The sequence below is a fragment of the Phascolarctos cinereus genome, unplaced genomic scaffold (genome assembly GCF_003287225.1).
Source record: "Phascolarctos cinereus isolate Bilbo 61053 unplaced genomic scaffold, phaCin_HiC Scaffold_5;HRSCAF=322, whole genome shotgun sequence".
NCBI lineage: Eukaryota > Metazoa > Chordata > Mammalia > Diprotodontia > Phascolarctidae > Phascolarctos > Phascolarctos cinereus.
Genome location: NW_027555958.1, coordinates 371,785,845 through 371,813,635, shown reverse-complemented (window position 1 = coordinate 371,813,635; position 27,791 = coordinate 371,785,845). Strand labels below are relative to the sequence as shown.

Here is a 27,791-nt window from a genome sequence, read left to right as displayed (position 1 = left end):
AGTGTCTAAGGCTGGATTTGAACTCAGGTCCTCCTGACTCCAGGGCCAGTGCTGTATCCACTGCGCAGCTTTGCTTTCCCCTGGGGCAAATTTTAGATCAGAAGATCATAGAGTCAGAGCTGGAGGGGATACCTATTCCAAGTCCCTCATCTTACAGATGAGGAAATTGAGGCCTATGGAGATTCAGTGTCTTGCTCAAGGTCACAGACAGTGACAGAGGTGGGATTCTTTCCGCCAGACCACTGTGCCTTTCTCTGCCTCGTTCATAGTGCATAAATAGAGCCTATGTCTAACTTTCCTTAGCATTCCCCGATATTGTCTGTACCATCCAATGAAGACTTTGTCTATACATCAAATATTAGGACAAAAATCTAAACATTTAGTCAAAAAGCCAGATGGCAAACATAAAAAAAAAACACAAGTTTTGGAACGAATGTTGCTTTTTTTCTTCAAAGTATTATGACATCTAGCCTGAAAAGCAACAAAAGCTTCATATTTCATCCTCCCTACACAGTATCTGTCTCTACTTCCCATCCTTACTTTTTTAAATTTTTATTTATTTAATTTTTAATTTATGGAATAAAGCAAGCATTGCCATAATATAGTGTAATAAAAAAGATGATTGCTCATGAAACTGCAAATCTATTGTGTACAATTTGCTGTTCCTTTTAAATATATAATAAAGTTATCATGTTAAATTTTTTCCCTTTTTTTCATCCTTCCCTATACCCACCCTAGAGATGGCTACCATCACATATGTATGTACATACATATATGTAACTTCTCCTTATCAGTTCTGTCTCTGCATACAGATAGTGTCTTCTTTCCTATGTCCTTTATAGTTAATTTGGGTATTTATAATAGTCAAAAGATGTAGTCACTCAAAGTTGCTCTTAAAAACAATATTTCTGTTCCTGTATACAGTGTTCTCTTGGTTCTGCTCATTTTACTCTTCATTATTTTGTGCAAGTCTATCCATGTTTTTTCTAAGATCATCAAGCTCATCATTTCTTATAGCACAGTAGCATTCTATCACAATCATATACCATAACTTGTTTGGACATTCCCCAATTGGTGGGCATCCCTGCAATTTCTAGTTCTTTGCCACCACAAAGAAAGCTGCTATAAATATTTTAGAACACATTTTTTTTCCTTTTCCCTGATCATCTTTGGAAATAGACCTAGGAGAAGCATTGCTGAGTCAAAGGATATAAATCCTTGGAACCATCCAAACTGGATTAGTAGCTAATCCTGTAATTATGGAATCCCTGAACAAATGAGTCAGATGGCCCAAATACATCTACCAGATAACATTCAATCAAACATGATTATTAAGTGACCTTTTTGTACTTTTTGTGGGTTGTCATTCTCAAGAGCATGAAACTAACCTTGGTCTATCCCCCAAAGATGTTAGAGGGTTCCACAGATTTCAGAGAAGCTAGTTTTTTTTTTTTTAAGGGAGGCTTTCATCAGAGTTGTTTCTAGGTTTCTATGCCTAGAGGGAGAGTGGGATAATTACAGGTAATGGCAGCAATGGGTCCTCACCTATAGTTCTTTCCCTTCTCAGTGCCTACTGTCTAAGCAGAGGAGGTGGTAACTGGGAGATCAGCCAGAAGAACAGAGGAAGGCAATGGCAGCACCTCCTGATCCCTGATCTACAGCCAGGACTTAATTCAATTAATTATTTATTGAGCAATGGCTATATGCCCGGTACTTTGCCAAGTATGATGGAGGATAAAAAAGTGTATGACACATGAAATAATTAGAAAATAGTACAAGACAGCTTGATCTAGGTGAAACAGTAGGGGAGTAAGTTCAGGAAAGTCCAAGTTCTAGTCCAAGGTCTGCCAAATTGTGTGAGTTTAGGTAAATTGCCTCAGTTTCCTCATCTGTCAAATATATGGATAATAATGGTTTTCCTACCTATTCCACTGTGCAATTATGAGGCTTTAATAAGAAAGGGTATGTACAAGATCTTTGCAAAGTATAGACTACTATGCAAATGCAAGCAATTATAAAGTATTTAATTGACCATGACTAAGTATCTTAAGCTGCACTAGCATCAACATCCAGAAGAGGAAGGTGATAGTGCCTCTTTCCTCTGCCTTGGTAAGACAACATCTGGGACATTATGCCCAGTTATGGGCATTGCATTTTAAGGAGAACATTGATAAACTGAAAGGCATTTGCAAAAGGGTGTCCAAGGTGGCAAAGAAATGAGACAAGCAAGGATCGTTCTAAAGGAACTGGGTAAAGGTTAGCCTAGAGAGGAGAAGGTTTGGGGTAAGAGAAGAACATAGATTTAGAGCTGGCATGGACTTCAGAGGTCATCTGGCCAAATCTCCTCCATTTACAGGTGAAGAAACTGAGTCCCATAAAGATTAAGAGATTTGCCCAAAGTCACACATCTAGTAAATAGCAGAGCCAGCATCTATTTCTTCTCTACTCTAATTTCACTCATCTCCATACCCAGACCCAATCCCAAGATCTGTGATTTTTGATCTTTGAATCCATTGATTCCTTAACCTTCTGATGCTGCTGACCATAAATACTCATCTCTAGGTAACTCCCATCATATGATTTTCTGCTTTAGCTCCAGGGCTCCTGAATGTTGCTAGAGAAAGTTAGGAAATCTATCTGCTACAAATTTATGATATACATCCTGCTACTCTGCTTTTATTCATTCCCACAGGGAAGGTTCCAACCATTTTCTTCTCTCCTTCTCAGTCCCCAACTGTCCTCACTTCCTCCCATCGTATCCCACAATCAGCACTCCACCACCCTCCCAAATTTGAAAGGTATCACATGCAAGTAGAAGCTGGATGACCACTTGGGGGTGAAGTGGTAGAAGGCAGTCTTGTTCAGGTAAAAGTTGGACCAGATGTTCTCCGAGTTACTTTCCAATTCTATGATTCTATGACATAATAGCAAGTTATTGTACTGCATTTTTGTAGTACTAAATAACTGCAAATAGAGCAGATGTCCACCAATCAGGGAAAGGCTAAAATAAATGTGGTGCATGAATATGATGGAATATTGCTGCGTTGTGTGGAATGTTGAACACAAGGAGTATAAAGAAGCATTACAAAACATATACGAGCTGATGCAAAGTAAATTAAGTAGAACTAAGAAAACAATATATGAAATGACTACAACAAAGTAAATGGAAAGAACAACAAAGTCAAAACTTCTTTACAGAGGTAGAAGACCAGGGTTGTAGAACACTGCAATATAATATGTGTAATATGATATATGCAATATGTCAGACCTGGTTGGTTTATTTGTGATTTTTTTCTCTTGTTTATTTTTTGTTACAAGGAATAGCATTCTGGGAGAGGAGAGAATACAGCAGAGAATGAATATGATGCAAAACCAAGGCGTTTTAACACATATTTTTAAAGATAATGATTGCTTTGTTGTTTTAGTCATTTCAATTGTGTCTAACTCTTCATGGCTCTGTTTGGGTTGTTTTTCTTTCTGGAGGCAATCAGGATTCAGTGACTTGCCCAGGGTCACACAGCTAGTGTCTGAGGCTGGATCTGAATTCAAGTCCTCCTGACTCCAGGGCCGGTGCTCTATCTTTTGTGCCACCTGAATACCCAATAATTGCTTTAGGAAGTGATAAAGGGGCATGCAAAATATAAATTAGAAAGACTTCATGGAAGACAGTGGTGGGATTTAAACAGGGCTTTGACTAAGAGAGAGGGCTGAGGTAAATGGGGGTCAACAGAGCATGAATAAGGACAAAAAGATAGGAATGAGTATGATGTGTGTGAGGAAAAGGAGTAAAAAGCAGCCTAGCTAACACTCCAGCCTAAGTGAAGCAATAATTAAAAAATAATAATAATCAGGGCAACTACCTGGGTAATTTGGGAGTGGGGGACTGTCTGCTTGTTTCATTTCTGTCTAATCCAGAGAGTGACCCGGTGATTTTTGCCTTTCCAATTTACAAAGCTCTTACCTCACCACAAACCGGCTGGCACAAATATTTTTGTATCAGTTTTGCAAATGAAAAAGTGAGCCCCAAAGAGATGAAGTGATTTACCCATAGGCACACAGCTCAAAAGTTTGAAGAGTCAGGATGCAAAGACAGGTTTTCAGTCCCAATGATCATTCCACCCCACCACACTGCCTCTCTTTGTTCCTAACTGTTGGCTATGGAGATACCCTCATGGGCAAGAGGTGAGTGTCATTTGGCCATTTGGGAAAGCAACCAAGTGAGCTCTCTTCTTCCCTTTCTTCTCATTTTCCCCACCCTTCCTATCCTCTCCAGAATCCCAAGCTTCAACTCTGGAGGCAATGGGCCGAAAAGAAGAGGATGACTGCAGTTCTTGGAAGAAGCAGACAACCAATATTCGAAAAACTTTCATCTTCATGGAAGCTCTGGGATCGTAAGTCCAAGGAGGATGGAATCATGAGATCAGGCCAATCCAATTAAGGGAAGGAAGGCAGGTGCCATTCTGGGTCTGGCTATGACTTATGACCATTGGCAAGTACCCTATGGAGCCAGGACTCAAAACTAAAGAAAACTCTCCCAAGGAGCAAGCTAGTCTTTGAAAGGAGTTGGAGGGTTGGGAGTATGGAGGAGGGGTACATTGGATATACCAAAGCAATCCCTTCACTTGTTCTTTCTCTGATCCACTTCCCAAAATACCAGTCTTTCTTCCTGTATCACTATCTATCCCTGCCCTCTTATCTACACAGACCAAAGGAGCTATCTATCAGCAAATGTAAGATGGCCCAAATTCAGCCTTCAGATTGGGTTAAATCAATGGTTGATGGCTGAATGGTAGTATGTTTGAATTCATTTCTGAGTGGCTTAAATGGATTCCAAGGCTGATTGTCACTAGTGTAGATACAATCTTGATACAACCTTGATCTGTACCTACCATTGCATTATGCCATGGATTCAGGAATTGGAGTTATTTCAGGGGATATATCAGAACATTTTTAAGGTCTGAGTGTTAAACAGGGGGGAGGAGGAATAGGCAAGGAGTTGACAGATAAATGGGGCAAGGTGAATAGGGAGAAAATGAGGGTAATATCAGAAAGCACCAGTGTCTTCTCATCTATCCCTTCCTCCTCCTGCCCCCATCCCGGTCTCCCAATCAAACTCTTAGCTAAGAGACGTATCCTGTGAAGTTTCCTAAAATCTCCTGGGAACGTCCTCTAGGATTTCCTCAGAAAGCCATTGGCACTGAACAAGTTAACCCCTCAGCTACAGAAAGGGACTCCTGTGGGTACTCAAGCTGTCAGATTACTCACAGATCTGAATCAGCTCCCCTCTACCACCTCCACTTTTTTCCCTCATAGTGCTCTGGCTCTGTTGGAAAAAATAAGATATCACGTGGGAGTCCAAGCATGTTCCCCTTGATGATAATTGCTGGGCTGGGTGAGCCAGAGACAGTTCTCTGTTCCCAGAATCCTCACTTAAGTCTTTCTGATGCCTCCTCTGGGAAATCCAGCACATACCCAACTGAGGTTGGTTCACACAGTCCCCAGCACTGCTCCCTGTTGATGCCTCATGACTCGCTCTGGTCAGTCATTGGTTGGGGTGGCAGATAACAATGATGGGACTGCTTCCTCAGGTAAGCCTGTGATGGCCACTCTCACCTAAGTTTGAGCTCTCCTCTGTCTCCTATCAGTGAGTCCCTCACCTTTGACTATAGTGAGTAGCTATATACTTATTTCTGACAGAAGGGATGAGGTACTAGCCCCAACATTAGCTCTCTGCTTTCTTGAGTTGTGTGGCTTCAAATATATGGCTGTATACAGTCTATAGGTGGTCACTGGGGTGGGCTAACCTGACATCTCTCCTCTAATAGCCAGTGTCCCCAAAGTGACGTCAAAGTGAGGACCTCTTATTGGGAAGGAGGAAGAATAGGAGGCTACAGGGTCATAGAGGATTTGTTAATTTACTCATCCCTAAACCAAGAGAATGGAGGAGGGTAGAGCCCATAGAGGCTTGCTTATCCCTCCTGTTCTGAGCTTAGAATTAAGGTATTTGCTGGGGAGAAGCTGAGATCTGTCCTTGGCTTCCCCCCACTCCACCAGCTCACATCAGGAGCACAAGCTGGTCAATAAATGTGCTCCATTGCCTTCTGCATTAGACTGCAGACACTGCAATGTTGCTGTGGAGAGAGTGCTCAGAGAGTCAGGATGCATGTAAAACAGGTGCCCTGCTCAAGGATGGTGACAAAAGCTATTTCTGATCCAACAGCTCTTCCCAAATTTCCCAACAAGGGGTTGGTAAGTAGCCTTGGTCTCACATTTCATCCTCCCACAAAAATGGTAGCCAGCAACATGAAGGCTCTCAACTGGGCAATGCCATTCTCAGATTTTGGGGCCCAGCCCTGCCACTAATCTGGAATAGGCCCTTATCTTCAACCAAGAATGAGGAAAGAAAAAAGGAGGGTGGGGTGTGGGGAGGAGGAAAAGAAGGGGGAGGGGTAGCTCTGGAAGATGGGTCATGTGGAGAATTCAAGCCAGGGCTTCTCACTCACCACAGCCATTCAATCATGTCTGGTACATGACTTTGGCAGCTGCAGCCTGAGCAAGAGTCCCTAGCTTCATGGTCATACACAGCTCCTGCTTCCAAATGCAGTAGTTCATGTCACCTGCACAGGCATACACACACACACACACACACACACACACACACACACACACACACACAGAGAGAGACGTGCCCATGCACACACTGAAAGCAGCCACGTGACATTTGAAGCTGAGACCAGAGGAGGGGAGTAGGGAGAATGCAGGGCAATGCAATGCTTAGACCCACCTAATCCACAAAGTAGGCTCAACTAGAGGAGCCAGAGAAGTCAGGAGCTGGACACACATCCAAGGAATTGCCTTTCGATCCTGGATCACACAACCAGGAGTGATCCACCTGCTGTCAGAGGAAAGGATTCGGTTCCATAACCAGGGACCCATTCCTTAGAGAATTTCAGTAAAATGAGTGAGAGCCTCTGGGTATTTACAAAAGCAGTTTTATTCTCCCATGTCATATCTCAGGAAGAAGCTATTTGCAATGGATAAAGCACCAGCCTGACCAATAGTCAGGAAGTCCTGAGTTCAAATCTGCCCTCAGACACTTACCAGCTGTGTGACCCTGGCCAAATCACTTAACCTTGATAGAAAGGAAGGAAGGAAGGAAGGAAGGAAGGAAGGAAGGAAGGAAGGAAGGAAGGAAGGAAGGAGAAAAGGAAGGAAGAAAGAAAGAAAGAAAGAAAGAAAGAAAGAAAGAAAGAAAGAAAGAAAGAAAGAAAGAAAGAAAGAAAGAAAGAAAGAAAGAAAGAAAGAGAAAGAAGGAAAAACTATTTGCTATTATTGGCAGTGTGGTACAGTGTGGAAAGAATGATGCTCTTTTGAGTTAGAAGACCTGAGTTCAAATCCTGCCTCTGTCCCTTCCTCCCTCCTCCTTATCTTTATCTATGTAATAAGGACTTTGGATTAATGGACCTTTCTAGCTCTAAAATTATGATCCTATGAATATGTCACAACCACCGAATCTAAAATTGGAAAATACATTAAAGGTCATATAGGCCAACCACTTTGACATACAGGCCCAGAGAAGTCAATGATTTGCCCAAGGTTGTGGAGTTAACAAGCAGCAAAGTCAGGATTTGAACCCAACTCTTCTGACTCCCCATCCAGTGGTCTTTCCACCATGGTCTTTCAACACATCAGATCACCCCTGAGCAGGGCAGACTTTAAAATGTTTTCTCTCAGCAAACACTGCAGAGGGAAATAGTCTACGCATCTACTGTACAATAACATTTGCAAGAATCAGTATATTAACTGCTGCTCCATTTATAATAGTTCCTGTAGGAAGGAAGTGTGGGGGTGGTATTTTGCATTCTGCATTCTCCCAAAGCCTAATCAAATCTTCTTCAGAGAACTGAAGCCAGTGTCTTCCAGATCAATGTTTTCCAAGGGGAGCTGAGATTTGGCTTTAGGACATATGCCAATGTGCCAGGGGGATCCTAGAACTAAATCCCATGTGAGGGCATTTTCTGTATGTGGATTCATCAGAAAGAGCTAAGACCAATGGCCAGAAGTTGCAGAGGCACAGCTCTAGATCAGCGGGTCACAGATCTGAAGTTGGAGGGGACATCAGACCCATCTACTTCAGTTCGCCTCCTTTTTTTTAACAGATGAGAAAATGGATTTAAAGAGATTAAATGACTTTCCCACAGTCCCAGTGGTAGTGAGCATCAAAGGCAAAGTTTTCACCTACAGTCAGTTGGCTCTTTCCACCATACTACAAATGAACTCCCTTGTAAAATAGTGAGTTCCCTGTCGGTGGAAGTATTCAGGCAGATACTGGTTGACCATCCTTTAAGAATTCTGTAGAGAGGGGATTTCCATATTGGATGTGAGGCTAGAGTGGCTCTTAAAGGTACCTTCCAAATGAAGATTTTATGATTATATAAAACTATTTGCTAACAAAACCATAGCTTTAAAATGTTAATACAAAAAGAAAGAATGCAATGGAACCCCCTTGTCCCTCTTCATCCGTACTTTCTAGGGGAGTAAAATGTCTCTTTCCTAAACTTGGCTTGGACCAGTTCAAGGCTGACATGGGTGCCCGCCTGCCTTGCTGGGTGACTGGATCTACTCCTAATGCTCTGTGATCTCTTAAGAATCCAAAGTCTCAAACCTCAGAATATGGCATTTCAAGTTTGGAAAGCCTCCTCCCAGTTTACAAGTATTCACCAATGGATCCCAGTGGCTTTTCATTTATGTTTATAAATGAGTGGTTCAAAACACATTGTATACACAGCTTTATGGGTCTATTTTTTCCTTTTTCTTCGGGACTTGTTGATTGCCTCCCTGAGCCACCTCAATTCTTTGCTTGAACATAGACTTGGAATTGCAAAGGACCTTTGTCCAACCTCTTCTCTCTCCAAATCATAAATCTTGTCTACAATACTCCCCAGAGATAGGAAATGCTTTCTCCCTTAAGGAAGCCTCTTACATTTTTTAGCAGCTCCAATGATGTGGAAGCTTTTCCTTTGAAACAGAAAATCCCAGAATGGCAAGAGCCATCAGATATTTTGAAGCCAACCTCGCACCCAAAGTAAGAATCCCTTGCACACCATCTCTGACATGTAGTCGTCCAGACTCAGCTTGAATACCTCCAACAAAGGGGAGTTCACAAGGCAGAATGTTCTATTTTCAAACAGTTGTAATTGTCAGAATGTTCTCCCTATGGTGAATCAAAAGCTGCCTTCCTGTGAGTTGAATGTGCTAAAAGAATAACTGAGCATTAGCCTAACTTGAGTACAATTGGTGACTGTGATTTCATGGGTCTGAGTTACTCCCTTCATTGGTGCTGGTGGTAAACCCCTCCAGGTCTTCTGATCCCTTGCAACTAACTCTTGTTCATGTTTTCCCACAAACCACTTAGAGAGGGATCTTACCCAATGTGCTGGAGAACCTCCTCTTGGTTTTCTAGTACCTAAGGGATATCACACAGTGTATCACACAGACCATCTATCTGTTTTCCTTAATTCTTGCTACGTGACTAGTCCGCCTCCTTTTCTGGTCATTCCAGTCCCTGATAATAGTGCAGATATCACTCCAGCACATGGCCACGTATTGATTCTTGCATACACCTACCATGTACCTTTCCATTGAACTTTTGGTTATTTGGCAGCCACATAAAATCACTGAAAGAATGAGGGGCAGTCTCTGAAAGAGAACAGCACTAGAACCAAAAATAAAAGAGGGGTGGAGAAGGGGGGGGGAATCTTATAATGCTTTGCAAGGCTAAAATTAAGCTAAATGATTTTTAAAATTTTTATTATTTGAGATTATATCTACCCCATTAGCACAGGCACGTAGGATAAGGGACTGGGCCTGTATTGGTCAGTCAACAAGCATTTATTAATTGCCAAGTGTGTACCAGCCACTATGCTAAGTGCTGGGGACACAAAGAAAGATAAATGATATTCTCTGCCCCCAAGGAGCTCCCACTCCAATGGGAAATATAACATGCAAATAATTGTATATACAAGACAGTGAAAATGGAAAGTAGAAAGCTCCCACTACCAATGTTCTATAACTTAGAGTCTCAGAGAGTTGCCTGAACATTAAGAAATTAGGTGATTTCCCATGATATTCAGCCAGGATGTATCTGCAGCAAGAGTTGAACCCAGACCTTCCTTTGAGGCAAGCTCTCTAATGCCCACATGATGCCTCTGCCTGCCTATCGTAAATATATAATAACTATAATATAATATATGATATGATATATGATGCAATGTGATATATGATACAACACAGCACAATACATGTTATGTTATATAATATATCATATATACTTAATAAATAACATAGTAATAAATTCTTATTAATTGACTGGTTGATTTATAATCAAGAGGTACCTGTACCAAGTCATGGAAAAGGATACTGCACTTGAAGAGCTTTCCTGAAAGGAAAAATGGGGGGAAGTAAAAAAAAGGGGGGGGGAAGATATTTAAAAGGAATAGCAAATTGACCATAATAGATCTGCAGTTTCATGTGCAATCATCTTTTCTATTACATTGTTATAGAAATGCTTGTTTTATTCCATAAATTAAAAATTAAATAAAAACATTTTAAGAGAGGAGGATAGGGAGGGATGGAGCAAGTCAAGACCTGGAAGAATAACCGGGCACTTTCTATCTGCTCAGCCCTGTGATCTATTCTAAGGCACTCCTCTGGATCAGAGACAAAGCCTTTCTGCCCCACCTGGCAGCATCAGGGCCCTGTGGCCAGCCCTCCCACCCACTAGTTATAGCCAGATTGCCTCCCAATTACTTTCTGGAAGTTGGAGGAGCAAAAGCGACGTCTCTGGCATTCATTCTGGACACAGGGGACGGTATTTGTGGGTAGTGGTAATTAGAGCTACAGTGAGCTGCACAATAGTGAGTGGAATGAAATGACAGCAAGGGGCGCCCGGGGGGTGCTAAGCATTCCACATCTAATGGAGCCACCCACGCAGGGGTAAACAGGGAGAAAGTTGCTTCTGAACAAGACTCTAAAGCCCCGAAGGCTGGGGAGCTGAGTGCTAAACCTTCACAGCTCAGCCACTAGCCAAGGTAAAGATTTAAGTGCTTTCCCTTCTGGATACAAAGCTGGCTTTGCAATAGGAAAGACCTGAGTTCAAATCTTGGGGAGGAGGAGGTGGGGTGGGGGGAGATACTTATGACTGTGTGACCCAGGCCAAATTACTTAAGATCTCTGTGCCTAAATTGTAATTATCTTCATTTATTTCTCTATATGCATTTGGTTTCTCTCAGTAGGATGAGGTAAGAGATCATTTGTTTGGTTTTCATTTTTGTATCCCCAGCACAGTGCCTGGCACATAGTTGTAACACAGAGTTACCTCTTGATTATAAATCATCCAATCAATCATTAAGCATTTATTACTATATTATTTATTAAGTATATGTAGTATGATATGATATAACAACACAACACAAAATAACATTTTTATTTGTATTATAGTATATTATGTTGCATTGTATTGTATCATATTATAATATAGTATATTTATGATAGGCAAGTAGAGACATCATTATGTGTGCGTTAGAAAGCTTGTCTCAAAGGAAGATCTGGGTTCAAGTCCTGCTGCAGACACATTCTGGCTGAATATCATGGGAAAATTACCTAACTTCTTAGTGTTCAGGTATAGAAATGTTTGTTGAATTAAATTCAATTGAATCATAGAGTCCTGGACTATAAAAGATGGAAGGAACCCTAGAGATTGTCTAGTTCAACACCTTCATTTTTTAGAGGAGGAAACTGACACTTTGAGGGGGAGCAGGGAAGTAACCCCACCACACAGCTGGTAAGCAGCAAAAATAATGGGATAAACTCCAAACACAGGTGCTTAAGTGAGTTTTAGAAAAGTAGAGGAGTAATACCACAGGACCCATCCAAGGCATCCCTGGAATAGGAGGGCCTGTGTTCAAATCTGGCCTCAGACACTTCCCAGCTGTGTGACCCTAGGCAAGTCATTTAGCCTTGTTTGCCTCAGTTTCCTTATCTGTAGAATTAGCTGGAGAAGAAAACCACATCAGTGGTTTGGGATTTGCCAAGTGGTTTGCCAAGAAAAAGGCAAGTCAGACAGGACTGAAAGAATAACTAAACAAATAGCCTCCATTCATCCCTTAATGCCTCAGCTTTTTGATCTACCACCACAGACACACACACACACACACACACACACACACACACACACACACCACAATCAGAACAAAGTGTAAACATTCTCCAGTCTCTAAGTGAAAGGCACCCTGTTAAGTTGCTGAGATAAAAGAAAAAAGTGACATTCCCTGTCCTCGAGGAACATACATTCTAATGGGGGAGATAATACATGCATATAATAATAGTAGCTCTCATTCGTACAGCACTTTGAGGTTTGCAAAGCACTTGACATTCATTTCCTTTTATCCTTGAAAATCCTAAAACAACCTTATAAAGTAAGTATTTTTATTATCCTCATTTTACAAGTGAGGAAACTGAGGCTGAATGATTTGCTCAGGATCACATAACTAATAAGTATCTGAGGTGAGATTCAAACTCAGATCTTCCTAACTTCAAAACCGACACTCTTATCAATTACGTCATGTAGGTGCCACCATTTATACAAATCACACACAAAATAGGCATGAGGTAATCTCTTGGTAAATGGTCTTAAAGAGTTGTTATGGTAGAAAGATTCACCCAGCCAACCTGGCAGAGATAAGCCTGTGACAGTAGGGGACCTCAGATCAAATCCGAGCTCTGCCACTTGCTACCGGTGTGACCTTGGCTGTGCCATTCAATTTCTCTCACTTTCACTCGGTTTTTTCATCAGGATGAGGGCATTGGGCTTGGTAACCTCTGAGCCGGTCCAACTTTCAATCTAGAATGGGGATTGTTTGGGGTGGGTTCTGTCCTTCAATTCCCAGTGCCTAACATAGTGCCTTGTACCGTTATAGACACTTAACAGATGCTTGTTGATTGATTAATTGTTTGATTGGAAGACTTTGCACTTGGAAGGACCTATTAGAGTTTGTAATCCACTGGCATGCATAGCCTGGAGAACTCAGGGTCCCCCTCCAACTAATGGCTTAGGTATCTAAGAAGGAAATGCTTTATGTAATGGAGAAATCACCCACCTCCACCCTAACAAGCCTTTTCTCCTCCCCCCCCCCCAGATCCATTGTGTGGAAAAAGGAACTTAATGGCTACAATAAATATGGCACAATTCAAGTCCAATTCTTTGACTAATTATAGGTGGCTTACAGTGAAAATAGAAGCTAATTATCAGCCAAATGTTTGCCTGTCTTTGTATTTTGCCCCCCCCCCCCAGCGATGTTCTCCATTGGCGCAAGCTAAGTTTTTCTTCTTGGTAACTTTTTTTTCCCTTTCAGAGGAGCTTTTTCAGAAGTTTTCTTGGTGAAACAAAGGGTATCTGGGAAGCTGTTTGCCCTGAAATGTATCAAAAAATCTCCTGCCTTCCGGGACAGCAGCCTGGAGAATGAAATTGCAGTATTGAAAAAGTAAGTCTTGCCAGACAATTGATCGGGTCATCCAGCTGGTGACAAACATTTCCGCTCAGACACCTTCAGCAGAAAAGACCAGGGTGGGGTTGTAACCCAAGCAGTCATGATCATTTTGATCATTGCTCTGGCTATTCTATTCTATCGAGGGGTCAAATCAGTCTAGACCATAGAATCATAGAATTGATTGTAAGGGACATCCTATAGAGTGGATTGTAAGGGACCCCAGACCATCTAGTCCAATCTATAATTGAAGCATGAATTTTTTTTTTCCATAAGTGGCCATCCAGAATCTGCTTGAACACCTCCAGTAATGGCTAACTCACTATCTAGTAAGGGTAACTTATTGTATTTGGTGATAGACCTAATTGTTAGGAAGGTCTTCTTTATATTAAGTTGAACTCTGCTACCTTGAAACCTTCACCTAGAAGTGAAAAAACTTTTTTTCTCCCTCTCTCTCATAGATATTTGAACCACTTTTTAAAATAAAATTAATTGAGGAGGAGGCAAGATTAGCCACCATTGACCATTCCAGGGCTAGTCACTCGTATTTATCAAAGGGGCAGTGGTAATGGATGTCACACACTAAAGACGTCATTTAAAAGAATTGGGAGTATTCTTGCAAACGGTCTGTATTTTTAGGAACTCTTGATGTGACCAGACTAAACTATCAATGGGTCAGATCTGGATCTTGAATTCCCCCTCAGACTCAAGCAGAGCTCTTGACTCTTGGAGCTAGAAAGAAAGGGATTCACAGACTGTTAAAACTGGGATCGTATGCCTCTGTGCTAACATAATTATTCTGGTGCATTTGCTTTGGAGTAACTTTCAGGCCTAGATCATCTAGACCTTCACCTAGCCTGTAGGCAGTGGAATAATGAGAGGCAGAATGGAATCGTGGAAAGAGCAAAGGTTTGAGAACCAAGTAACCTGGGCTCTAATTTTGGCTCTGCTACTTATAATTAACTGTGTGACCCTGGACAAGTCACTATACCCATCTATGTCTGTCTCCTCGCTTGTAAAATGAGATTCAAAGGGCTGTGAATTTATACAGCTATAAATTTATAATAACAGCTACAAAGTTATAATCCTATGAAATGTGAAGTTCACTCTTATTCTCCATGATCTCTAAAAAAGCACATAGTACAGTGTCCTCCCCATTCACCTAATCAATGCCCCATTCCCTCTCGATGGGAAGTTTTGGTCTGTCCTTCCTACTGTAGTATGAACACATTCCTTCTTGCCCTGGTTTTCATGGGCAATGGAGGATATCTGGCTCCTATGCATTAAAAAGTCACCTAGAAATGATTCGTCCCTCAGCTTTCCCCATGACTAGATGGTAGAATGTAGAATTTGAAGGGAACTTTTAAGAGAATCTAGTCCAATCCTCTTATTTTGCAAATGAGGAAACTGAGGCCCAGAGAGGCTAAACATTTAGCACAGTACAGGGCACTTAAAAGATGTTATATAAATGCTTATTCCCTTCCCTCTCCCTTTCCCCCAAGGTCATAATAAGAGTAATTGGCAGGGCCAGAAAGTAAAACTTAGGACTTTTACTACAAATTCAGTTTTTTGCCTATTTGATTTTGGGATAAAAGAGACTTCCATGGCCTTAATGTAACAAAAGCTTTCCAAAAAGGGAAGGGGGGAATCATATCGCCTGTACGTTTGTGTAGGCACCCAGCCTATTATGAAAACTACATAAATATTCTGTTCTTAAAGGCATAACTAGGGGGGGTCTATGGGGGCTTTATCCCTAGGGACTGACATTTTAGGGGTCTTGCTTCTTACCTATGGCAGTTCTCCAGACTAGACCATTATCTCTGTAGTTTATGATTTCTGCCAGACCTGTGCACCTGTGCCACCCTGTGCCACCCCTGAAGGTCCCACTTGTCTCCTCATTTACCTTTCTTTATCACAATGCCCCCCCCACCTGCTGCCTCCCTCTCTACCTCTTACTGGGCATTTAAGGAACTGAGAAGTATCAGCATCATCACTCTGGCTAAGGTCAGACTTTCTGGGAGACAGGCCTCCCCTTGTGCCTGAGTGACTTACCTGACTAGAATGGACTGCTCTATATTCTCCATCTCTCAACCCACTCCCCAAATCCCAACTCTCAGATAAATTTGCCATAGATAATGCCTTGCAATCCAAATGCTATGGTAGTATGTCTGCAATTCCCTGGAGAATATAGAAGGCTAGTTGAATTGGATCTATTTTTTTTTTTTTTGCTATGGACAATATAAATCATTTTCCATCGGAACTGGCCTCTTTTCCTCTTCTCAGGATCAAGCATGAAAACATCGTAACCCTAGAAGATATCTATGAGAGTTCCACTCATTACTACCTGGTCATGCAATTGTAAGTGAGTGGGGCCCTAGATCCTCTGCAGAGCCCTCGGGTGGGATGAGGGGAAGGGGGTCTGGCACTGGAAGGAATCATGGGATATGGGAGGGGGTGGAAGAAGACAGAGGATTCTGTAGTTAGAACAAGAGACTCAAGGAAACAGAGCTCTTTAAAGTGATTAACTGATCCCATCTGTGGCTGTTTCAATCTATAAAGTGAAAATAACACCCCATTAGAAAGGTCCTCATGTCATTGGCCAATCTAAATGTCAGTTGAGTGGTGCCTGCTAGGGTTTGGATTGTGCCCAGCCCTCAATCTGATCAGAAGACAGAGATATCCTTCTATTTATAAAACTCTCTTTTTTCCCTTGTCCTGTTCCCATCCTGATTCCACCATCCCAGCATGGCTGAGTATAATGTGTGTTTTTGACTGATGACACAGCTTCCTCTACGCTCCCTGATGCCTGGCAACTTTAATGAGCCAGCTCAGGCCCAAGTAGCCTATTAAATCCTGGCCTCACTAGGGGCTCAGCAAAAAAGGAGGGATCAGGAATAGAGCAGAAAGAACTGGCAAAAGGCCGGGAGCAGTCCTAATAAGCAAAGCCAGATGAGCCTAGCTCGGTTTTAATGAGGCTCATTCACCAGGATTAACTCACAGTCAATCAGGTCAGGTAATCCGAGGGAAGGATGCAGACCTGCCTGAGAGCCCTCCGGGAATGGGGTTACATCTCCCAGGGCTCACACCAGCAAGAATCCACACTGCACAGGGTCAGACAGTGTGGATTTATTTCCAAAGAGTTGTCCTTCCCCTTTCTCCTCCACCTGTCACGGCTAAACCTCAGAGTACACTGCGAAAGAAACAAAAGAAACAGTTGGAGAATTTGGGAATTAATCCTCTATTAGCCCCTGCCCAAAGCTTTAAAGTGCTTTTGTGTGCCTTACTTCATTCAATCCTTACTTTAGCTACCTGAAGCAGGAACAGTGATTTTATCCTCGCTTTGCTTTATAACTGGATGTTATCGGAGATACATGGACAAAGATATGTACATAGATGTATAAGATACAGCGATATTCTATGTGCATAGAATATAGCTACATCTTATATCTAATATAGTATCCTATATGTATAGGAAATATAATATAAAATATAATATATTATGATAATACATAATATATTATCATATGTTATATATAATTAAATTACATAATAAAATATGATATATTATATTATAACATAATTATATAATATAAATATTGTGTAATATATTATATAATATTCATAATTAGGTATGATATATGTATATATCTGTATATATGTATTATGTTATACCTATATATAATTAGATAGAATATATTATATAATTAATCAATAATATATTATATAATTTACATAACTAGATATAATAAGTTATATAATCATATACTATATAATGAATATGATATAACTGTAATAAATATATAACACAATTCTATTATATCTAGACAATGTTATATATAAGATATAGATATATTATATATCTTGGTATACTTACATAATATATCCATATCTTGTATATATTATCTATATGTTATGTTATGTTACATATCTTTACCTATCCCCAATAATAGCTACGTTATATATCCATATCTAGATATATGACATATATCTAGAAATAATCTACATGCATACATATATAGATTATATGTAATAATTCTTTATATTTTTTAATTTTTAAGCTATATAATAATAATTGACCCTTATATAGCACTTTAGAGCTAGAAGTAATAAAAGCATTATTATCTCTGTTTCGTGGATGAGGAAACTGAGGCTTAGAGAGGTTAGGTGACTTTACCTTAATTTTACGTCACAGTCACACAGGGACAGCTAGGTAGTACAGTGGATGGAGCACCAGGCCTGGAGTCAGGAGGATCTCAAATTCAGCCTCAGACACTTATTTGCTGTGTGACCCTGGGCAAATCACTTAACCCTGTTTGCCTCAGTTTCCTCATCTGTAAAATAAGCTGGAGAAGGAAATAGCAAACCAGTCCAGTATCTTTGCCAAGCAAAAGGTCACAAAGAGTTGGACACAACTGAAAAAAAAAACTCGACAACGAAATAATCATACAGCTAATGAATCTCAGAGGAGTTTGGGGGCAAGGGAGATGGGGAGAAGAAGGGAAAAAAGGTACGACATCACAATTTCAGAAGGTTCTCCCCTCCATTAAAAAGTCTTCTCCTACATCCTGTCCTTATAGACAATCTCTTAGCAGCCTTCCAGGAGGGCTAGTCCAGTCAAAATTGTGAAGTCTGTATCCTCTCTTTCTTGGTGTAAAGGAGCAGACACTTGTTCTATAGTCTGAGAATTGGCTTTGACTCCCAGCTCTAACAGTAACAGTAACAAAGCATTTGGAGATCATCTGAGTCTGACCCCCTCATTTTACAGATGAGGTAACTAAGGCTCAGAGAGGTTAAATGACTTGGTCAAGGCCACACAGCATTAAGTAGTAGGGCTAGGGGAAGAAAGGAGAGGAAAGAACAGGAAGATTTAAACCAAAGGAATTGCACAATTTGATGTATCTGTGAGGTATTCCCAGCATCCCTCAGATCACACCAGGGAAGTACCCAGTTACTCTGCTGAGCCCTCTGAGACCCAAAGTCCCTGTCTTACTGTTTGTTTTTTTGTTTGTTTGTTTGTTTGTTTCCTTTTGTTTTGGGCTTTTTTTTTTTTGGTGAGGCAATTGGGGTTAAGTGACTTGCCCGGGGTCACACAGCTAGTAAGTGTCAAGTGTCAGAGGTCTATTTTGAACTCAGGTCCTCCTGACTCCAAGGCCAGAGCTCTATCCACTGCACCACCTAGCTCCCCCTAAAGAAGGCCAGTAATTTTATTTTATTTTATTTTTTAGGCAATCAGGGCTAAGTAACTTGCCCAGGGTCACACAGCTAGTAAGTGTCAAGTGTCTGAGGTCTATTTTGAACTCAGATCCTCCTGATTCCAGGGCCGGTATCCACTGCACCAACTAGCTGCCCCCCTCATCTTACTGTTAAGCTGCTCCTTATAATTCAGACCCCTTTCTCCACCCCAAGAAGATCTTTTCCTGGAATTGTGGGCCACTCAGCATCTGGCTAATTCCCCTGTGTTTCTTCTCTCCACTCTCCCATCCCACCCCATCTACCCATCTTCCCTACAGAGTTTCTGGGGGAGAGCTGTTCGACCGGATTCTGGAGCGAGGAGTTTACACTGAGAAGGATGCCAGCCTGGTGATTCAGCAGGTCCTATCAGCAGTGAAATATCTCCATGAGAATGGCATCGTACACAGAGACTTAAAGGTACGAAGGCTGGCAGCTTCTTAGAAAAAGGGAGCTATTGCCCTGTGTGAGGGCACACACCTGTAATCTCTGCTCCCCAACAGGCTGAGACTGGTGGATCACTTGAGTTCAGGAGTTCTAAACTGCAGTGGGCCAAACCTATTGGGTGTCCACACTGCCTAACACAAAAATGGTGAGTCTTCAGGAACAAGGAGTAGGGGGGAGGGGGCTGCCTTAGGAGGAGTGAACTGCCTGGGTCAGTGGCTCTCAGAGGTGACAGGGCCAGGGTGTGGCAGGGGATAGTGGCCTCATCCCAAAGAAAACCATGACAGCGGCTGCTGAGCTATGGGAAATACTCCTGGATTAGGAGATGGGAGACTTGGCTTATAGCTCTGACTCCACCACTCACTAAATGTGTGGTTAGTTATTTAAAGACTCTGTATCTCTTTTTTCCTCATCTGTAAAATGGAAGTGAAAGACATAATCATCTCTGCCCTACCTTGCCCCAGAGAGTTATTTCAAGAACCAATTAGATAATAGTCTTCTAAAAGCCTAGGTCTGGCTGGCTGTTGGTTCTAGAATAATGATTCTAGAAGAAAGAATCAATTCTTTGACCTGGTATTTGGGACCCTCCATTATTTGGATCCAGACTCATATCACATTACTCTCCATATAGCCATCTATGTTCTAGACAAACCAGGCTTCTAGATGCCACCTGAGCTTGACATTTTATCTCCCATCTCTCATCATTTGAGCATTCCCAAAGGCCGTTCCCCCATGCTCCTCCAGAGTCCTTCTTTTCCTCCAACTCAGATGTCACCTCTTCCTTAAGGCTCATAGGATCTTCAAAGTATTATAGGGCTAGATCTGGAAAAGACCTTAGAGATCACTGAGTCCAATCCCTTCATTTTATTGATGGGGAAACCAAGGCTTAGAGATTAAATGACTTTTCTATAATTGCACAGCTAGTAGGGATGATAAGCACAATTGGCACTCAGGTCTTCCTGACTCCTAGGCCAGCACTCTATCCACTCCAAGCAGTCTATTGACTACACCATGCTGCCTTCTGTTCCTTCATCCCACCCTACCCCACCCCTCATCCCCCACTAGCTATGTGTGCTTTCTCCCTCCCCAAATTGTCCTAGAGCACTTTTATTTAATTTTACCCTATGGTATTCTACACCTTTTATTATGCTTGACTCTCAGCTGGATGTAAACTCCTTGACTTTCTTGTTCTTGTCTTTGAATGCTCTGGCCATCAGCTCAAGGTCTCACATACAATGTGGTGCATTGGAAGGAATGTTGGACTTGGAAGCAAGATATCCTAGTTCAAACCCTGCCTTGCATACTTAACCTCTACAAACCTCAGTTTCCTTTTCTCTATAAAATGGGGACTGTAATACTTGTATTCTCCATCTTAAAGGATTGTGTTGGGGACCTCCATCTCACAAACTTAAAAGTGACCCAGAAATGTGATTTATTTGGTGGTTAATCAACATTTATTCAATTGATGAGGCTTGTAAGAATGCTTTAAAAATTTAAAGTGAAAACAAGACTCAAAGTCATCAAGAAAAACAACTAACTAATCAACAAGCATTTATTAAATGCCTACTGTGTGCTAGAAACTGTGTTAGGCACTTTACAGATATTATTATCTCATTTGATCATCGTAACATTCCTAAAAGATAGGTGTTCATATCACTCCCATTTTACAGTCTAGGAAGACAGAGGTTAAGTGTTTTGCCCAAGGTCACACAGCTAATATCTGAGGCTGGATCTGAACTCAGGTTTTCCTGACTGCAAGCCAAGTGCTGTATACACTGCTTTACCTACTAGCCTCTAAAAGCTCACATTCAAATGGGGGAAACAACACACAAAAAGTGATCTACATATAAGATATATACAGAGTAGATGGAAGGTAGTCTCAGAGGGAAGGCTCTAGCAGTAAGGGGAAGGAGCCTGGAAAGGCCCCTTGCAGAAGGTAGGATTTGAGCTAAGTCTTGAAAGAAGCCAGTAAGAGGAGGTAAAAAGGGAAACAATTCCATGCCAGGACAAAGTGTCACGTTCAAGATGGCCAGCGTGGTTGGATCATAAAGAATGAGGAGAGGGGGAATGTGTCATAGAATCAAAGTTCGGGGACTAGAAGGGACCAAAGAGGCCATTTAGTCCCATTTTGCCAGGGAGGAAATTGAGGACTGGAGAAGTAAAATGATTGCCCATGATAACACAACAGATTTGAATGAAAGCCCTTTGATTCCAAATCCAGTACTCTTTCAATTAACTGTACAATTCTGCAAGTCATCCGATCCATTCCCATGCCACTGGACAGAATTTGTCTTGACCTCATTTCCCCACTCATGCTTTAAAACTAATGATAATCACTTCTAGAGAAAAAAAAATTCCACAGCCTTTTTTGGTCCCAGACTTCAGGGCTTTATAACTTTCCCTCTCCCCTAGTTTGATAATTCAGTCTCATATCTAACTGAATTTCCCCAAGTTAAATCCAAGGGCATAAAATTTAGATTCTGAGCACCTAAAACAAAATTATAGCTCCCCAATGTACCTCAGGTTGTGGATTCTCTGGGAATCTAGCACTTTCCGTATGTTTCATGGGGATAGAGAATAATTCTTCACCCCACTAAGGGAGAAGGTATAAAAACCATTGTTCAAATGCCCTTCAGCCTTTTTCTGGAATTTCCCCCAAACATTGACCTATTGAGGTATTGGGATAATTTTCATGTTTCTGGGTCATTTGAGTGTGAAGGGGGTGAAGAAGGCAAGCCCAGGTCTAGGAACTCAACTTTCCAGCAGCTCTGCCTCCCCATGAGATGCTGAACCAAGAGAAGGAAGAAGAGGTATTTGCCTGAGATCAATTTGGATCATGGGACACGTGATATTTCTCTCCTGCTTCCCCCTCTCCCACAGCCCGAAAACCTTCTCTACCTCACCCCTGATGAGAACTCCAAGATCATGATCACAGACTTCGGTCTATCCAAGATGGAGCAGAATGGTGTGATGTCCACAGCCTGTGGGACTCCAGGCTATGTGGGTGAGTCAGGACCAGTGGGTTGGCAAAGAGGGAGGGGGATCGGCCAGCTGCCTAGCCATGCCCAACCATGGGCATGTAACAAATGTTCATTGTGTTGTATTATATTTTACTGTACTGTACTATATTGAATTGTAATGTCTTGCTTCAGCACAGTCAGGACCTAACCTAGAAGAGTGAATGCCTAGCTCCCCAAAAGGTCTAATTTAGTCATTTGGCTTTGAAGAACCATCCCCCTCAGCCAGTCAGCCAGCTCATGCTTCTCCAGACCTTGCCACGTTTTTCCAAAGCTCTGAATCTTTGGTTACCCTCTCCCAGAGCACAATTACTGTGACTCACAGCCTACTGGGGGGGCCTGTCAGCCTATCCCTGTGATTGTGTTCAAAGAGCTGAGTTATTCTGCAATTGTCCCCTAAACCTTCACACCAGTTTCTAGGTTCGTGCCTCCTTTCCTGTCCCCATGTGGAATTGTGGCGGGGTACAAGAGGGATCACGAAAAAAAGTCACAAGCTCTGAGACCATGAAAGAGTTTTGAGTCTATATTTTCCTTTCCCCTCTTCCTCCTTAGAGGAGGAATCTCCCTGATTATCAGAATAACAATAATAATCATAGTGATAGCTGGCATTTGTATCAGCTTTAGGGTTGGCAAAGTATTTTTTTTTTCCTTTAGGCAATTGGGGTTAAGTGACTTTCCCAGAGTCACACAGCTAGTAAGTGTCTAAGGCCAGATTCAAACTCAGGTCCTCTTGACTCCAAGGCTGGTGCTCTATCCACTGGACCACCTAGCTTACCCTGGCAAAGTGCTCTTACATAGACTATCTCATTTGAGGATTCCCCAGGGGAATGCTGACGTGAGCAAACTGGAGAGATGCTCATAGGCTCTTCGAGTTGCAAGCTGTTCCCTTAGAGATCAACTAGTCCAAAGACCTTCATTTAGCAAATGGGGAAACAGGCCCAGGGACAGGAATCTGACTTACCCAAGGTCATATAGTGAGTAATCATCAGGGTCAGGATATGAACCCAGGTCCTCTAATTCTACATCCAATGGGAATATCTTAGAGCATGGAGACTAAGAAACCATCAAAGATGGTCTCTCTCAGGAGGCTTTATATGGTTTAGGGTGAGTTTTCTGAGGGCAGTAGATGGGAAAGGTCTCCATAGTTAAAATTTACACCTTGTGTCACCATCCAGGGTCACCTGGCAGGGCCCAGTGTATGTTTAGGGGAGGAGGAAGAGTTGGAGCGAGCAATGACAATGGGAAGTTTCACTATGGAGTATTGATACAGAGTCCTGGCCCAGAAGAAAGTAGATACTCAGAGTGGATACTCAGTGACCAAGGCTTGCAGAGCACCCGCTGTGTATACACCTTCCCCCACACACACTGAGACAGAAGACCCACCCCCCACCCTCAAGGGGCTCCATCCCCTTCTCAAGGTAGTCTTATTGGATATAATATACAGAACACTTAGAAAACAACCTAGTGGTAAATATAAACGAATACCAAGAAACAGAGTACATTGGTGAATTCAACAAATATTCCATCAACCAAGGTTAACTGGACTCCTAGGGACTCTTTTCCTGAACCCAGGGAAATTTAAAATTTATTTTATATATATTTTATAATTTAAAGTAAATCCCAGTCTGTTTCCCTAACTGAGTGCTTGCTGTGCCATAGCTCCTGAGGTGTTAGCTCAGAAGCCGTACAGCAAGGCCGTGGATTGCTGGTCCATTGGAGTCATCACCTACATTTTGTGAGTAGAAGCTGTGGTCTGCTTGGTTCCGCCCAAGGGACTGGTGCCCCAGCTCCATTCTAGCCCCCCCCCCAAGGCTTCTCTGTTTAATGCTCACCTAGGGTTTAAAAAAACCCAAAGGAACCAAGATCCCCCTCGGTTTCTTGATTTAAAGGCCTTCCTCTTGTCCCTGAGAGCCCAGAAGTAAAGAATCTGCTCAGTTGAGTAGCAGTGACAGCAAGACCTGGCTAGCTGAGCTCTGTCTCCTTACTTAATCTACCCCATTTATTCCAGCCAAGGGGAGCCCAAGAAAAAATAGTGAGGAAAAAAAAATTGCCAGTGGTTATCAGTTTCCTTCTTCTGTGAACGTTGATCTTTCTATGATGTCTCACATACACACTAATATACTCACACACACACTCACACACTCACACACTTCTTTTCAGGTGCCCAAGGTTATCTCACTCCCCTTTCTTCCCACATCAGAATATGATCTCAGACCAGTCATATCCCTTTGCATGAATTTTTCACATGATGTCCCTCTCTCTTGGTTAGTAGGATTAAATAGAAATACTTAGAACTGAAAAAAGACCTTGGGGGCTACCTAATCCAGTGCCTTCATGTTACAGATGAGGACACAGGCTCATGAAGGTTCAGTGATGTGCCCAAGGTCACACAGATAGTGTATAGTTGCACTTTAATCCTGACCTCTTATTATAGCATGAAAAATTTCCCTCTGTTAAAGAGATTTCAGCCACCTTGGACAGGGACACCGGGAGAGGTAGAGGTTTTCCTGGGTTGATCATGCCTGCTATCTCTGGTTCCAGCTGGTAAACCTTCTACGACACGTAGTCTTAGGTGAGAGCAGATGTTGCTCTCTGCTGCCCAGCCCCGTGGCCCCCTACCTGCCCTCTGAGCAGCGCAAGTAAAGGGTGAAAAGAGGATTGGTCACAGCAGATGACCCAGGATTGAGCTGCCTCTTTCTCCTGGTGCACGTTGCAGGCTGTGTGGGTATCCCCCTTTCTACGAGGAAACGGAATCCAAGCTGTTTGAGAAGATCAAGGAAGGTTATTATGAGTTTGAGTCTCCATTCTGGGATGACATCTCTGATTCTGGTAAGGTGCCTCCTGGCTACGTCAGTCAGAGGGAATAGAACTGCCAGTTCCTCTTCCTCCTCGTACCACTAGGGTCCAACCAGCACAGAGGGACCTCGGGGACTAGACTGGGAAATAAGACAAAGGAGTGAAAGTAACCAAGTGAAGCAACATATTAAGATCAGAGTTCTCCTTCCTTTCTCCCAAACATCCCTGGGCATTTTGCAATGTTTCAGCTGCTTCAAAAGCAGGGTGAATGCTCAGCATCTTGAGTTTAGTTTGCTCCAGCTCTCTGTTACTAGTATGTGCCCAAAAATGTGGAGGGAAGGAAGGAAGGGGAGAGACAAGATGAGATGATGTCAAGAGGGCAAAATGGGGTAGAAGACAGTGTCCTGGGCAAGTCTGGCACAATCAAGGCCCTGGATGCCAAGAAAGAAAGCCACGGTGCCAAGAGAGGCACTGGCTATAGCAAAGGCATTGCAATGTAGTGGAAATAGCCCTGCCCTGGGGAGAATGAGCCCCTGGCTCTTCCACTTACCTATTGCTTGACCTTATGAAAAATTCACTTTCCCTACCCAGATCTCAGTTTCTATATCTGTAAAACAAGAGGGTTAGGCTGGCCAACATCTGTGCTTCCTGACAGTTCCGTCATCCTCTGATTCAGTAGTCATTTAAGAAATGTTTGTTGAGTTGAAAAAGTGAAGGACCAGGCCTGAAAAGCACCCAGTGTTCATGTGGGCGTCCGTGTGCACACGTGTACTTATGCATATGTTTGGACACGTGTGTGTGTGTTATGTGTCAGCAGAGCTATGTGTGTGGGTGAGGTTCCTTGAAACCTCTCCTCTTTGAGTAGTTTATGGTAGGGTGGGTTGGGTTTTTTTTTTTTCCCCTTTAGATATTTGAAATTGCCACTTTAGAAGATTAGCTGGCTATGCATTTGCTCCCACTCACCAGCCTGGGGATTCATTTCCATCAGTCATGAAGCCTGCTTATACTTTGTTGCATCTTTGATTTCTCCCCACAGCCAAAGATTTCATTTGTCACTTGCTGGAAAAGGATCCCAATGAGAGATACACCTGTGAGAAGGCCCTTAGTCACCCCTGGTGAGTGCGGTATAGTGTGGGCCTTCCCTCTCAGAAGCTTGGCTTCCAGAATTCTTGCCTAGCTAGTATCAAGTTTCTCACTATGTCCTAGGACCGTAGACTGAGAATTTCAGAGCTGGAAAGGACCTGAGATGTCATTTAGTCTGACTTCTACCTGTGGAGGAATCCTTTCTCGGAGACAGCTGACAACAGTCATCTGGCATCTTTGAGAAGACCTCTAGTCTTGGTGGTCTTGGATACAGTGAAACTGTATCTGGAGTCAAAGGACCTGAGTTTAAATTCTGCCTCTGATGATTATTAGTTATTTGATCACTGAAAAGTTGCTTACTCTCGGGCCTCAGTTTTTTCATCTGTAAAATGAGGAGTTTGGGCTAACTGGTCTCTGAGGTCCTTTATGCTTCTAAATAAATCTGAGATCCCAAACTGACCCATTCTTCATTTGGGCAACTCTAGTTTTTAGGAAGTTTTACTTTGTGTGAAACTAAAACTTGCCTCTGTGCAACCTTTAACCATCATTCCTTTTGTGCCACATGATGGATTTTTGGATACTTGATCACAGCTATCATATCCCCTAACTTCATCTCTCTGGTTATTTTAACTATCCCCCAATAGCATGGGCCCCCATCCTCTAGCCCTCTTGGCCTGGCACATAGTAAGCTCTTAATATATATTTGTTGACTTGACTTGGTCACCCTTGTCTGGATGCTCTGTGAGTCCATCAATGCTCCCTCCCTAAAATGTGGTGCCCAGACTTGAACACAGTACTCCAGAAAGGATAAACCAGCACTGCTGTGATGGGACCTTCAGAATATTGTCTTTCTATTCATGGTCTGCTGGGAGGTCTCTTCTCTCATTCTGTCTACAACCATATGCAGTTAAAGCTTCTGCAACACCGGCATCATTCTACAGGGCACCAGGGGATGTGGAAAGTGGGCAATCATACCTCATTTTAATTCAGTGGACTGTAAAAAGACAGACCCCCTCCAGGTTGGTTGCCTCCACCCAACAAATAAAGGATGTGTTGCCAAGTGCACACATCAGAAAGCAGTGTTATTGAAGTCCCATTGGGAATTTTGTGTTTGGTGCAGTGGGGAAAGTGGGGGAGGTGGGGAAGAGACAGGAAAATCAAGAAATGAGAATCTCTAGTCCCTGCTCACTGGGAGTTTTTACAATAACTGAGAATAGGGTGGGAATGGAAGTGGTCAGAGTGTGAATGTATGAAATTACTTAATACTTACAAAGCCACATTTATAAAGGCTGGTGAATGCAAGCTGAGTCCTTAGACATTCGTCTGTTCCTCTTTTGCTAAAGAACCTAGGATAGTTCCATATTGCCGGTTGTATCAGTCAAATCCCCTATACTTGGATTTCAAGAAAATCTATAATATGGTCACACCCTTCCTCAATCAACATTATTTACTACTGCTCCCTCACAAAGCCAGCTAGGTGATACTTTGACAGGACTTAGAATCAGGATGACCTGCGTTCCAAATCTACCTCATTCACATGCAAACTGCATGACCGTGGAGAAGTCAGTTAACTGCTGTCTCCATTTCTTTATTTGTAGAATAAGAGGGCTGGCCCATATGGGAGATTAGCTTGACAGTTATCAGCCTCTTCCCAGGGATAAGATTTTGCTGGGGTTTT

At 42.3% G+C, this 27,791-nt stretch overlaps 1 protein-coding gene across 1 annotated transcript in view; it reads left to right on the top strand.

Moving 5' to 3' along the window:
• The window catches only part of CAMK1G (calcium/calmodulin dependent protein kinase IG), a 45,910-nt gene that overhangs the window by 12,137 nt on the left and 5,982 nt on the right, over positions 1-27,791 (top strand). Inside the window, exons 2-9 of the mRNA XM_021007827.2 lie at positions 4,274-4,391; positions 13,413-13,541; positions 15,828-15,902; positions 19,055-19,193; positions 22,098-22,221; positions 23,894-23,969; positions 24,951-25,063; positions 26,067-26,145. Coding sequence (XP_020863486.1) covers positions 4,274-4,391; positions 13,413-13,541; positions 15,828-15,902; positions 19,055-19,193; positions 22,098-22,221; positions 23,894-23,969; positions 24,951-25,063; positions 26,067-26,145 — 853 coding nt within the window. The remainder of the gene's footprint in view (positions 1-4,273; positions 4,392-13,412; positions 13,542-15,827; positions 15,903-19,054; positions 19,194-22,097; positions 22,222-23,893; positions 23,970-24,950; positions 25,064-26,066; positions 26,146-27,791) is intronic.